Source organism: Procambarus clarkii, chromosome 70 (genome assembly GCF_040958095.1).
Source record: "Procambarus clarkii isolate CNS0578487 chromosome 70, FALCON_Pclarkii_2.0, whole genome shotgun sequence".
Classification (NCBI taxonomy): Eukaryota; Metazoa; Arthropoda; class Malacostraca; order Decapoda; family Cambaridae; genus Procambarus; species Procambarus clarkii.
Genome location: NC_091219.1, coordinates 16,592,366 through 16,607,581, shown reverse-complemented (window position 1 = coordinate 16,607,581; position 15,216 = coordinate 16,592,366). Strand labels below are relative to the sequence as shown.

The 15,216-nt window shown below is 43.8% G+C and overlaps 1 protein-coding gene across 6 annotated transcripts in view; it reads left to right on the top strand.

Moving 5' to 3' along the window:
• LOC123775278 (uncharacterized) overlaps positions 1–15,216 on the top strand; it is a 477,428-nt gene that overhangs the window by 219,369 nt on the left and 242,843 nt on the right. For all 6 annotated transcript variants that reach the window (XM_069311593.1, XM_069311592.1, XM_069311596.1 and 3 more), the window contains one exon: positions 9,953–10,104. In XM_069311593.1, the coding sequence (XP_069167694.1) occupies positions 9,953–10,104 (152 nt within the window). The remainder of the gene's footprint in view (positions 1–9,952; positions 10,105–15,216) is intronic.

Here is a 15,216-nt window from a genome sequence, read left to right as displayed (position 1 = left end):
ATGTATATGGAAGAGCTAAGCCAGGCACTGCAAGACTGGCAGGAAGGAGTGACCCAGCTAAGACTGGGAAAAACGGGGCCGTGAGCCCCTTGCAACAATGAACCCAGACGAACAAGGAAGGCCCCAGGAAGAAGCACGGAAGGGCCAAACAAAACACCACAACCAATCCCCAACACGCAACCACAGTAAGAAAACTGCAGCAAAACGTCACCTCATAACAACCTGACACAGTAATATTTACCCCATAACATACACCCCCACCAACGTACCTCATAACTTGGTGGAGGTGGGGCCCCGCGCCGGACTCAAGAATGGGTTGTAAATGCATAAGAGTGGGACTGGATGGGTATAAATAGGAGCTGTCTCATAAGGCCCAAGAGGCCTGCTGCAGTCACCTGGGCTACGATGTAGGTATATTCGTAGCCAAAAACTACGAACCAGCGCCTGGCTGAAAGAGACACCAGACCGCAGAAACTCACCTGTAGAACGTCGGCACGTGTCACGACACAACGTAGCCAAGATGATGTCGGGAGCACCGCCAGTGGAAGAAGGCAAAGCCGCACATGCAGAAGAAGAGTAGGGGAGTGATGAAGGAGGAGCCCCACACTCATACGCAGGAAAAACCTGGCGTCCTCCCCATAGCGGCAATCCGGAACACCCCCAATAGCTACAGGGCACGGACTGGAGAATTGAGAGGAGTGAGAGGCGAAGCACCCAAGAGAAAAAAACTCAGAACACCAGCACACATGCACACCCAGATAAGAAGCCCATCAACAAACTGGAAAAGGTGCAAAGACATGCTACTAAGTGGCTCCCAGAACTGAAGGGCAAGAGCTACGAGGAGAGGTTAGAGGCATTAAATATGCCAAAACTAGAAGACAGAAGAAAAAGAGGTGATAAGATCACTACATACAAAATAGTAACAGGAATTGATAAAATCGATAGGGAAGATTTCCTGAGACCTGGAACTTTAAGAACAAGAGGTCATAGATTTAAACTAGCTAAACACAGATGCCGAAGAAATATAAGAAAATTCACTTTCGCAAACAGAGTGGTAGACGGTTGGAACAAGTTAGGTGAGAAAGTGGAGGAGGCCAAGACCGTCAGTAGTTTCAAAGCGTTATATGACAAAGAGTGCTGGGAAGACGGGACACCACGAGTGTAGCTCTCATCCTGTAACTACACTTAGGTAATTACACACACCAGGAAGCAGCCCGTGACAGCTGACTAACTCTCAGGTACCTATTTATTGCTAGGTAACAGGGGCATAGTGTGAAAGAAACTCTGCCCAATGTTTCTCGCTGGCGCCCGGGATCGAACCCAGGACCACAGGATCACATGTCCAGCGTGCTGTCCGCTCGGCTGGGCGTCCCCCCCCCCCCCCCCAACTGGCCGGTGTGTGTGTGTACTCATCTAGTTGTGCTTGCGGGGGTTGAGCTCTGGCTCTTTGGTCCCGCCTCACAACTGTCAATCAATTGGTGTACAGATTCCTGAGCCCACTGGGCTCAAATGTGTGTGTGAGTGTGAGTGTGTGAGAGAGAGAGAGTGTGAGAGAGAGAGTGTGAGAGAGAGAGTGTGAGAGAGTGTGAGAGAGAGAGTGTGAGAGAGAGAGTGTGAGAGAGAGAGTGTGAGAGAGAGAGTGTGAGAGAGTGTGAGAGAGAGAGTGTGAGAGAGAGAGTGTGAGAGAGAGAGTGTGAGAGCGCGAGAGAGAGAGAGCGCGAGCGAGCGCTAGAGCTAGAGCTAGAGCTGGCGTGTATGTCAGTGTTAGAGGAAGGACATTACTGCAGGTGTGGTATATATGTAGAGGTGGGCGAGTACCTTGTGGCTGGAAGAGGATGGTTCAAGCGTGTTACTGCTGCGTAGTAAGGTTTACACTTGTAATCTAGAGACTCTTCTGGGATTATGTCCTCTCTTCACTCTGCTTCTCTGTTTTATCACTTCTTGCTTTCCTTGTTGCATGGATGCATTCTAAATGTTGAAGAACAGCGCTTAATGCTGTATATTTCGTTGCCATTCTAACAATAATGGAAATTGCGAATTCACAACAACAAAAAACGAGGAATTGTTTTTGGCAGGAAATGGCCATTGGCAGGAACCTTGCCAGAATGTTGAGCCCGTGTTTTGCTGTCTAAATATCCGTGGCTCGCGCTGGGCCAAGTTGTTATGTGGTTTGTTAAGTGGGTAGCGAGTGGTGGATGGCTGGCGGATGACTGTTTAGGATGGTGTTGGTGGATGAGAGAGTAGCTGGAGGTTGGAGTCACTTCACCATGTCAAGTGCTCCCGTTGTGTAAATGTTGTATAAAGGTTGCGGAAGGTTGTTGGTGTTAGGGTCATGAGTTGACCTGAGTTAACCTGTATGAGGGCCAGGGCGGGTCAGAAATGGTTGGGGCACATTTCCTATCACCCAATGCCTCTGTTCACCTAGCAGCAAGTAGGTACTCAGGAGTTAGTCAGCTTGTTGTGGGGTTGCAACCTGGGCGGGGTCAGTAATTGGTCCCTGCCGGGGGGGGGGGACTCGATAAAAGCCTAACGTGTATGAATACACTCTGTCTTCCTGTCCCCCGACACAGAGAATCATCTATAGTGTCATCAATGGGGATAAGAAACAAGCGGAGTGTGAAAGATCCCTCCATTACTCCGGCAGTGTTCAGGCAGGAGATGCTTTGTCACCCACGATGTTATTAACCCATGGAACCGCCTACCCGCCGAACTTGTTAATACCGAAACTGTGCAGAATTTCACAGTTCATAGTGGACACAGGTGGAAATTGAGTGCCCAAATGTGCCACAGAGATATTAGAAAGAACTTTTTTTAGTGTCAGAGTGCTTGACAAATGGAATGCATTAGGAAGCGATGTGGTGGAGGCTGACTCCATACACAGTTTCAAGTGTAGATATGATAGAGCCCAGTAGGCTCAGGAACTGTACACCAGTTGATTGACGGTTGAGAGGCGGGACCAAAGAGCCAGAGCTCAACCCCCGCAAGCACAACTAGGTGAGTACAATTAGGTGAGTACACGATAACAACCCTGGGACATATACATACTAGAACAACCCTGGGACATACACACACTAGAACAACCCTGGGACATATACACACTAGAACAACCCTGGGACATATACACACTAGAACAACCCTGGGACATATACATACTAGAACAACCCTGGGACATATACACACTAGAACAACCCTGGGACATATACACACTAGAACAACCCTGGGACATACACACTAGAACAACCCTGGGACATATACATACTAAAAAGAGCAGGAGGGATATGCGCACCCCAGTTTGGGAACCCCTGCAGATTAAAATTATTAAGGCAAGAGTTAGGCATCCTAACGAACCCTCCCCCCCCTGAACTTGAGAGCTGCTTTCAGACTTCAGAGGTGCTTTCACAGTCAGACTGGCGTGACTGGAGCGCTAAGCGTCCTGACGGGAGAGCATTAGGGCTGGAGAGGTTCTCACGCCTCGATACACTTAGTGATGACAGGGACAGTAGCCAGGACACTAGTGACATTATAATGATGCCCCAGCTGCCTCCCTCCCTCCTCCCCTACCATCACCTAACACCTTACTCTGTAACCTCCTCCTGATGTTCCCAGCGTGGCCGCCAGTAATAGAACACGTGTTTGACGCGTGTTCAACACCTGCAGACATTGCCACCTGATGGCTGTTGCCACGCCCATGTAAATGCAGGTGTTGGTAAACGTTTACAGGTGCACGTCCCCCCCCCCACCCTTTCCCCCCCTCTCCCCCCCCCAGTTTGTTGTTTTTATTTTCTACCACAGACGCGGCCACACATTTACAATGCTAACCAGCATATATTCATATATTCATTTTCTTCTGCGTTTTGTAAGTGAGCAGCTGCTTGCTTGTCGAGAATAGAGGCTACCCAGTCTACAGGCAGAGCTTATATAACGTCGGCTCATTGCGCGCGCAACTTGGGCGGTTAGACCCAGTTTCCAGACATACGTTTTCTTTTCCTCAGAAAACCCACCGCTTTTTTGGGAAAAGCAGTGTTCTTTTACGTCTGCCCTACATAAACTTTGTTTGAGATCTCTTCTTAGTGTCATTAATGTGTGTTTACAAAGGTGAAATACAATTCTGGCTATAGCTTCCACATATCCTATATACAAATACATAAATGTATATGTATATACACATACATTTATGTCTCTCCTTCTTTGACAGGGTAAGATAGTGTGTAGGGCATGATCAGCCACACTGATATGCAGCTTTCGTTCGTGTGTAATTATCTACACACTAAGTACGTGTGTGTTTACTATTTGTGTCTGCAGAATCAGTCTGTTAGCTCTTGAACCCCGCCTTTCAAACCAATCTATTTTTCTTCTGATGTCTATTACATATATTTCATTCTAAAACACACACACACACACACACACACACACACACACACACACACACACACACACACACACACACACACCTAGTTGTGCTTGCGGGGGTTGAGCTCTGGGTCTTTGGTCCCGCCTCTCAACTGTCAATCAACAGTTGAGAGGCGGGACCAAAGGTGTACAGATTCTGGAGCCTATTGGTCTCTATCAAATCTACATTTGAAACTGTGTATGGAGTCAGCCTCCACCACATCACTGTCTAATGCATTCTATTTGTTAACTACTCTGACACTGAACAAATTCTTTCTAATATCTCTGTAGCTCATTTGGGTACCAAGTTTCCACCTGTGTCCCCTAGTTCATGTTTCACCCGTGCTAAACAGTTTGGCTTTGTCCACCCTGTCAATTCCCTTGAAAATTTGTAGGTGGTTATCATGTCTCTCTTTACTCTTCTGTCTTCCAGAGACAGAAGAATAATAAAAAGAATTAAAAAAAACTGGGACGTGAGGTTTAGCTCCCATGGTCTTTCCTCGTAGCTCATATCTCTCAGTTCCGGGACTAGTCTGGTGGCATAACTCTGAATCTTCTCTAACTTTGTATTGTGTTTAACTAGGTATGGACTCCAGGGTAGAGTTGCATATTCCAGGATTGGTCTGACATAAGTGGTATACAGGGTCCTGAACGATTCCTTACACAAGTTTCTAAAGGCAGTTCTTATGTTGGCCAATCTAGCATATGCCGCTGATGATATCCTTTTGATGTGGGCTTCTGGGGACAGGTTCGGTGTGATATCAACCCCCAGATCTTTCTCTCTATTTGACTCTTGCAGGATTTCACCTCCCAGATGGTACCTTGTGTTCATCCTCGTGCTCCCTTTGCCTAATTTCATTACTTTACATTTTCCTGAGTTGAACTTCAGTAGCCATTTTCTAGACCATTCCTCCAGTTTGTCCAGGTCGTCCTGTAGTCTCTGTCTATCTTCATTTGTCTTGATTCTTCTCATAATTTTTGCAACATCAGCAAACATTGAGAGGAATGAGTCTATACCCTCCTTACCTTGAGGCTACCTTGAGGTGCTTCCGGGGCTTAGTGTCCCCGCGGCCCGGTCGTCGACCAGGCCTCCTGGTTGCTGGACTGATCAACCAGGCTGTTAGACGCGGCTGCTCGCAGCCTGACGTATGAGTCACAGCCTGGTTGATCAGGTATCCTTTGGAGGCCTAAGGAAGATCGTTTACATATATTAGAAACAGGATAGTTCCAGGTACAGAGTCCTGTGGGACTCCACTGGTGACATGTCGCCACTCTGATGTCTCCAACCCCTCACAGTTACTCGTTTGTTTTAGATTCAGCTACTCGGAACAAAAAGTCCTAAAAACCAATTTCCTGTTGGTATGATACTGCCTTGTCCACTGGAGCACCTTACCTCCTTACTGTGTGTGTGTGTGTGTGTGTGTGTGTGTGTGTGTGTGTGTGTGTGTGTGTGTGTGTGTGTGTGTGTGTGTGTGTGAGTGTGAGAAGAAGGGGAGAAGGGTCGGGGAGAGAAAGATGCTCAAACAGATAATATACAAGGAAATCGAGCGTATCTGGGCTCTTGATCTTGAGTTGAGGTGACCTTTCACTGGTCACCGTGGGCTCAACCCGTCCTTCTACAAATAACGTAGCTTTTCGCTCGTATATGCGCACTAAGGCTGAAAATTGCCATAATACAAAATGGAAGCGGCTAGCGAAAGTGACGTACTGTCCCGTTTTCTTCTTTGGGTCCTCTGGCTTAGTCTGCTAGACCAGGAAAGGACTGTTTAAATTAACGGTTTTTATGACGTTTTGAAACCATAAGAGAACTTGCTGCCCTCCTAACCTACCAGAGGACCCTTAACCTGCTGTTTTGGGTCCAATTCATTTGGAAAATAAATTTTCATTGTGGATTATGGCAATTTTTGACCGTAGCGCATACGAGCGAAAAGCGACGTCATTTATAAGAGTTGAGGATACCAACCCGTACTACTGCCTGGGAAGGGAAGGAAGAGACACGTGCACACAGGTGTCCAGGCTTCACATGTGTGCACACAGGTGTCCAGGCTCCACATGTGTGCACACAGGTGTCCAGGCTTCACATGTGGGTGCTGCTTCACGGTGACATCTGTTCACGAGAGCCATGATTCACTTTCACTTGATAATTTAGTAATTTGATAATTTAATAAGAACTACGAATGTATTTTGTTATTGGTGGTTATTGTGATTGTTTTCGTATAGACGTGTGATAAAGTTGTTGTTGTTAAAGATTCGCTACCTGGAACAAAGTTCCAAGTAGCACGGGCTATGGTGAGCCCGTAGTGGAGTTATGTGGAGAGTGGCGAGTGTGGTGGTGACTGACACCATCACTGTTCTTGTAAGATATCTGAACCATCTACGCCGAGCCTAGCCTATCGTAGCCTAACCAACATAAGATATACCGGGTAACAGTTTGTTGTTTTATATGTAGAGTGCACGAGGTAGACCAGTCAGGGTTCTTCTCCAGAATAATCGAGAATCTCGGGCGGGACAGAAATGGTTGGGCACGTTTCATTTCGCCTAATGCCTCTGTTCACCTAGCAGTAAATAGATACCCAGAAGTAAGGCATTAGTTGTGGAGTTGCATCCTAGAGATAAGCCTAACATATATATATACACAGGCAACCTGTCCCCGACTAAATAAATTTATATTTATGTGGGTACATATTTAAGATCCTAGCGGAGATGTGTTCAGAAACACATCGCCACATATTAGACGGCAACTTCTGGTGTGACGAGAATGACATAGAGTAGTGGCTATTCTGGATGTGAAGAACCTCTCACACACTCACAGCTCCCTGACAAGAGGGAGCCAGCTTAGCTTAGCTGCCAACACCCACACATGGTGTCAGCAAGGCGGACAGCCCGCCTGCTTTCATACCTCTCACTGTATTTCCCACTTCTATACTTCCCTTCACCTATGCTTCTCCTTCCTCTTTACTCCAAAAAAAAAAGTTGTGCCAGTCGCACAGAAATAAAGAAAGTAAAAGATAGAAAATAAAACTGCTCGTGTCCTCTGCACTGTGAGAACTGCGGGTGAAAACCAAGTTGAAATAAAATTTCAAACATTTAATATAACAAAAATGACTAATTACACAAAATAATAAGTAATAATTAATGAAAAACAAAACCCCCATAGACACTTTGTTCTTCACAAAATTAAAAGAGAAATATAAATACAGGTGGCTTTTACATTAATCGAAAAGGGGTCCAATGACATTATACAAAGGCGGTTTGCATCTACTGTCTCCTCTGGAGGCGAGAGTAGATGTTACTGCTGAGAGCACCAAGTGTATTCCCAACACTGGATGCCGGCGAGCTGTGTGTATGTATATATATATATATATATATATATATATATATATATATATATATATATATATATATATATATATATATATATATATATATATACACACACACACACACACACACACACACACACACACATACATATACTATAGTAGGCCTAAGAGAGTGAGTGTTAATTAGACTTAGGATTACTAAAGGAGTTAAGTTAGGTCTAATACTTATGATGCGGTTAAATTCAGTAAGAGAAGTCACCACTGGTGGTGCATCACTCCATATGGCTCCGTCCCACCAAACACCTCAGACATGTACTATCCGTGTAGGAGGATGGGCGGGATATAATCTCACCATATTAAACTTGTTCAATTAATAAACAAGTTGATTAATTAAGTCGTTAATTAATAAAATAACGACAATAAAATTTGCAAAACAAGGGAAGGGAACTATTAGGGAGAAAGCGGCAAGCCATTACGACTATATAGTAATGGATGCTATAATACGGAGGTGCACTTGTGTGAGGGTTGGAAACTCATCTGATATATACCTGTTATCATCCCTCACCTGTCATATACCTGTTATCATCACTCATCTGTCATATACCTGTTATCATCCCTCACCTGTCATATACCTGTTATCATCCCTCACCTGTCATATACCTGTTATCATCCCTCACCTGTCATATACCTGTTATCATCCCTCACCTGTCATATACCTGTTATCATCCCTCACCTGTCATATACCTGTTATCATCCCTCACCTGTCATATACCTGTTATCATCCCTCACCTGTCATATACCTGTTATCATCCCTCACCTGTCATATACCTGTTATCATCCCTCACCTGTCATATACCTGTTATCATCACTCAGCTGTCATATACCTGTTATCATCCCTCACCTGTCATATACCTGTTATCATCCCTCACCTGTCATATACCTGTTATCATCCCTCACCTGTCATATACCTGTTATCATCCCTCACCTGTCATATACCTGTTATCATCACTCAGCTGTCATATACCTGTTATCATCCCTCACCTGTCATATACCTGTTATCATCACTCAGCTGTCATATACCTGTTATCATCCCTCACCTGTCATATACCTGTTATCATCCCTCACCTGTCATATACCTGTTATCATCACTCAGCTGTCATATACCTGTTATCATCCCTCACCTGTCATATACCTGTTATCATCCCTCACCTGTCATATACCTGTTATCATCCCTCACCTGTCATATACCTGTTATCATCCCTCACCTGTCATATACCTGTTATCATCACTCAGCTGTCATATACCTGTTATCATCCCTCACCTGTCATATACCTGTTATCATCACTCAGCTGTCATATACCTGTTATCATCCCTCACCTGTCATATACCTGTTATCATCCCTCACCTGTCATATACCTGTTATCATCACTCAGCTGTCATATACCTGTTATCATCCCTCACCTGTCATATACCTGTTATCATCCCTCACCTGTCATATACCTGTTATCATCCCTCACCTGTCATATACCTGTTATCATCACTCAGCTGTCATATACCTGTTATCATCACTCACCTGTCATATACCTGTTATCATCCCTCACCTGTCATATACCTGTTATCATCCCTCACCTGTCATATACCTGTTATCATCCCTCACCTGTCATATACCTGTTATCATCACTCAGCTGTCATATACCTGTTATCATCCCTCACCTGTCATATACCTGTTATCATCACTCAGCTGTCATATACCTGTTATCATCCCTCACCTGTCATATACCTGTTATCATCACTCACCGGTCATATACCTGTTATCATCACTCACCTGCCATATACCTGTTATCATCCCTCACCTGTCATATAACTGTTATCATCCCTCACCTGTCATATAACTGTTATCATCCCTCACATGTCATACTCCTGGCAGAGAGTGAGTGGATCGTACGACCCCAAGCAACCCACCCAACCTAACCTACCAATACGTAGAAAACGTAGATATTTGAGCTGCTACTTTCATAGCACTTTGTAATTTGTATAATATGAGAACAATAACTGGATTTTTTTAGTGATTATACCATTTACTTTACTGAAATGTATTTATTGATTGTATTGAAGGTTTGTTCATCATTGTGACCTTGTGGAAGAGTCGGCTGACAGCTCTGTGTATACCATAAGTTGTGTTTAATGTTCGCATGCATAGAATGATGGGTAGTTTAAATGTTGTTGTTGATGTGTTGCAGGCGTTGGAGGAGGAGGCCGAGGAGCTGGAGGAGGAGGTGGAGGCGCTAGAGAGCCAGGCTGAGGTGGTGCTCCAGTACCTACACACGGTGAGCGCTGTGGCCTACGCCTCGGCCAAGGAGAAGCTGGAGCGGCTGGTCAGTCGCCACCCTGAGTGAGTACCCCGCTAGTCTTGTTCTTCACCACCTGGGGCCAGATTCACGAAGCACTTACGCAAGCACTTACGAACCTGTACATCTTTTCTCAATCTTTGGCGGCTTTGTTTACAATTATTAAACAGTTAATGAGCTCCGAAGTACCAGGAGGCTGTTTATAACAATAACAACTGTTGATTGGCAAGTTTTCATACTTGTAAACTGTTTAATAATTGGAAACAAAGCCGCCAAAGATTGAGAAAAGATATACATGTTCGTAAGTGCATGCGTAAGTGCTTTCGTGAATCTGGCCCCAGGTCCGCCGACACTCATCACCCCCCTTCATCACAACGCTACAATTCATCATTTTTTGTCGTTTAATTAAAATACGATGTTTTCATTGATGTGTTCTTCATAAATATTTTAAGATAAAGTGTTGACAATAAAGGTTTGATAATTGGCATTTATATAAGGAGTAAATGCCGGGAGAAATCCAGCAAATGTGGGTTTCAACTTGAGCTTTGTCTCACGCGCACTTAACCCAAATTCGCGCTGAAATTCAGCTAATGTCATATTCCTTTCGCCATATTGATTGATTAAATTAATACGGATACACAAATTGTTGCGACTTTTGATAATGGCTGGTCAGATGCCCCAAATAAAAATAATTTTTCAGTTCATTTCAAAATAAGTGTTGTAATAATATGTATTATGACGGAAGGACGAAGGACTGGCTACAGGTTAGTATCCAGGGGCCAGATTCACGAAAGCACTTACGCAAGCACTTACGAACATGTATATTTTTTCTCAGTCTTTGGCGGCTTTGTTTCCAATTATTAAATAGTTAATGAGCTCCGAAGCACCAGGAGACTGTTTATAACAATAACAACAGTTGAATGCCAAGTTTTCATGCTTGTAAACTGTTTAATAAATGTAACCAAAGCCATCAAAGATTGAGGAAAGATGTACACGTTCGTAAGTGCTTTCGTGAATCTGGCCCCAGGCGGCGGTGGGCAGCGACGGGGAACTGTAATATTATGTGAGAGTTCGCTGATCACCCCCAAGGTTATGTTCAGAGAGACAGTCAGTATTGGCGGTGAGGCAGCACTTACTGGCTGGGTCTGGACCCCATCAAGAGCTGTGGGGCCGCCCACCTTGTGCTCTAAGGTCTTCATTTATGTCCTGCTGTTTGTGTCTGCACTTATATAATGGCGTTACTGCCTCATTATATATATATATATACATATATATATATATATATATATATATATATATATGTCGTACCTAATAGCCAGAACGTACTTATCAGCCTACTATTCAAGGCCCGATTTGCCTAATAAGCCAAGTTTTCATGAATTATTGTTTTTTCGACTACCTAACCTACCTAACCTAACCTAACCTAACTTTTTCTGCTACCTAACCGAACCTAACCTATGAAGATAGGTTAGGTTAGGTTAGGTAGGGTTGGTTAGGTTCGGTCATATATCTACGTTAATTTTAACTCCATTAAAAAAAAATTGACCTCATACATAATGAAATGGGTCGCTTTATCATTTCGTAAGAAAAAAACTAGAGAAAACATATTAATTCATGAAAACTTGGCTTATTAGGCAAATCGGGCCTTGCATTGTAGGCTGATAAGTGCGTTCTGGCTACTAGGTACGACATATATATATATATATATATATATATATATATATATATATATATATATATATTATATATATACTGAAAATTCACACCCCAGAAGTGACTCGAACCCATACTGCCAGGAGCAACGCAACTGGTATGTTCAGGACGCCTTAATCCACTTGACCATCTCGACCGGACATGAGGTGATAGCCGAAGCTATCTAATAGCTTTGGCTATTAGATAGCTATTATAGCCAAAGCTATCTAATAGATTCGGCTATCACCTTATGTCCTGTCGAGATGGTCAAGTGGATTAAGGCGTTCTGTACATACCAATTGCATTGCTCCTGATAGTATGGGTTCGAGTCACTTCTGGGGTGAGAGTTTTCAGTTGCATATAGTCCTGGGGACCATTCAGGCTTGTCTGCATATATATATATATATATATATATATATATGACAATGTCAGACCACGAAGGAAAATGAAACAGGAAATTTCCTTAAGTACTTTCGTATATTAAATACATCTTCAGAAGGTCCAGAAGGACCTTCTGAAGATGTATTTAATATACGAAAGTACTTAAGGAAATTTCCTGTTTCATTTTCCTTCGTGGTCTGACATTGTCATATATATATATATATATATATATATATATATATGCAGACATCTATATGCAGATATATATGCAGATATATATGCAGACGTGGTCTGACATTGTCATATATATATATATATATATATATATATGCAGACATATATATATATATGCATCTTCAGAAGGTCCAGAAGGACCTTCTGAAGATGTATTTAATATACGAAAGTACTTAAGGAAATTTCCTGTTTCATTTTCCTTCGTGGTCTGACATTGTCACATTCTTAATCACGTGTTTATTTTCGTGATATACACACACATATATATATATATATATATATATATATATATATATATATATATATATATATATATATATATATATATATATATGGCCCTAACACTGGATGAGAACAGGAAGTCTCACTCAAGGAAGAAAAACATCTCACTCAATTACATGATTTTGTTCAAGTTGGATAAATATTACGCTTTATGCTTATGTCAGTTAGAAACAAAGTATAATGGCCCTGGCGTATTGTAACTTGGAACACTAACTTGCAACATATACATTACAGTGATAAACATATACATTGCTTCCTTTACACACATACAGAATATACCTGACGTACACACAAGTACTTGTATGACAAGGTACACAGACAATTTGCAGTAGACATTCAGCAATTCAACAAAAGGTTACAATCTTGGTGCAAAATTGTTATATCTTTACAGAATATCATGTGTGAAGGTGGGTAGGTTCGGGGGATGGGGGGTTGTATAATATAATGGGCACATTGTGGGATATGTAACTTGGAGTGTGTTGAGAGAGGGAGGTGGTGGTGGTAGTGGTAGCGGGCATGATGTGTACCAGGGGGTGTTGGTGCCCAAGATAGTGTAGGAAGTGTGGGTGTAGGCAGTGCTGGTGTGGTATGGTAGGTATGTATGTCGAGTGGGGAGGGGGAGGTGTGGGTGTGGCCATGTGGCCGCATGGCGCCACTGCCAAGCTGCCAGCCACATGCTCACATAGTGCCCTCACTTGACAACATTATTAAGGGTTTATGAGGTTAGGCTGGTGTAGGCTTACAACACGCTGCCCTCCTCACAAGGGTCACTCTGTCATCTTTGGGAAAGCAAATGTGTTCGCTGGCATCACTAGTTCGCTGTTCGCTGGCATCACTAGTTCGCTGTTCGCTGGCATCACTAGTTCGCTGTTCGCTGGCATCACTAATTCGCTGTTCGCTACCATCACTAGTTCGCTGTTCGCTAGCATCACTAGTTCTCTGTTCGCTGACATCACTAGTTCGCTGTTCGCTGGCATCACTAGTTCGCTGTTCGCTACCATCGCTAGTTCGCTGTTCGCTAGCATCACTAGTTCGCTGTTCGCTGGCATCACTAGTTCGCTACCATCACTAGTTCGCTGTTCGCTAGCATCACTAGTTCACTGTTCGCTGACATCACTAGTTTGCTGTTCGCTGGCATCACTAGTTCGCTGTTCGCTACCATCGCTAGTTCGCTGTTCGCTAGCATCACTAGTTCGCTGTTCGCTAGCATCACTAGTTCGCTGTTCGCTAGCATCACTAAGTAGGCAGTGTAGTAGTACAGTGTATAGTTTTGTTTGGCAGTTACCACCATTTGTCTTCGCTAGAGTGTGTAAGTGCAATGGTAATGGCTGAGTGTAAGTTGAGGAGGACCCTCTCCCTAGCACCAACCTCCCTAAGGTAAGGTTAGTGGGGGCGCGGGCACGTGTACAAATTACGTCGCTTTCCGCTCGTATGCGCACTAAGGCTTAAAATCGTCGCCGTAGTGGAAAATGGAAGCGGCTCGCGAAATTGGCACTCTGTCCCGTTTTCTGTTATGGGTCCTCTGGCTTAGGCTGTTAGGTTAGGTGAGGAAACTTTCAATTAACGATTTTCATGACGTTTTGAAACCTTAGGAGAACTTCCTGCCCTCTTAACCTACCAGAGGACCCTTAACTTGCTCTTTTGGGCCCATTTCATTTAGAAAATAGATTTCCATTGTTTTGAAATTCCCAATACGGCTATTTTTTGTCGTGACGCATACGGGCGAAAAGCGACGTAATTTGTAAGAGGACGCCTCGCCCAACCAGCGGGAACACTGCATGTCCTCGCGGACGCTTTTTCATAAGGCACATTTCTCACCCAAGAAATGCCAAACTCCGTGATATTTCTGTACTTGATGCTTTCCCTTCGAATACGTGAGAGTTTTAGTGGCCAAGGAGGCACCCACTACCGGCCTTCTCCACTATATCATTTTTAAATTTTGGTCCGAGGAGAAAGTTTATTGTGCGGCTAAGTATTCCATCATACGTTCCTTCACAGGAAACACTTCATCAACATATCTCAGTCATATTAAACTTAAGGAACTATGGCAACAATTCAATCCCAAATTATTCCATCAATAAGTTGTAGTTATTCTTCAGTTTATTTTAATTGATTGATAATGCATCTCATACGCATGTGTGAGCGATAGTGGGAAAGTTTACACGCGCACATAACGGGTTCAGGAAGCCAGCCTCAAAATGTGTTTAACTAAGCAAATTACAGCACTGATGACCTAGTGACATAGCTAACATAAATCAATTCAGAGTGTGATGGTAGTTTATGAGACTAACACCACCGTGACCTCAGGAGGCCCTAACGCACACCCAGTTTATTACTCCACCCAATTAAATACAATTTTAAATTGGCCACAGGGAACCGGTCGGCCGAGCGGACAGCACGCTGGACTTGTGATCCTGTGGTCCTGGGTTCGATCCCAGGCGCCGGCGAGTAACAATGGGCAGAGTTTCTTTCACCCTATGCCCCTGTTACCTAGCAGTAAAATAGGTACCTGGGTGTTAGCTGTCACGGGCTGCTTCCTGGGGGTGGAGGCCTGGTCGAGGACTGGG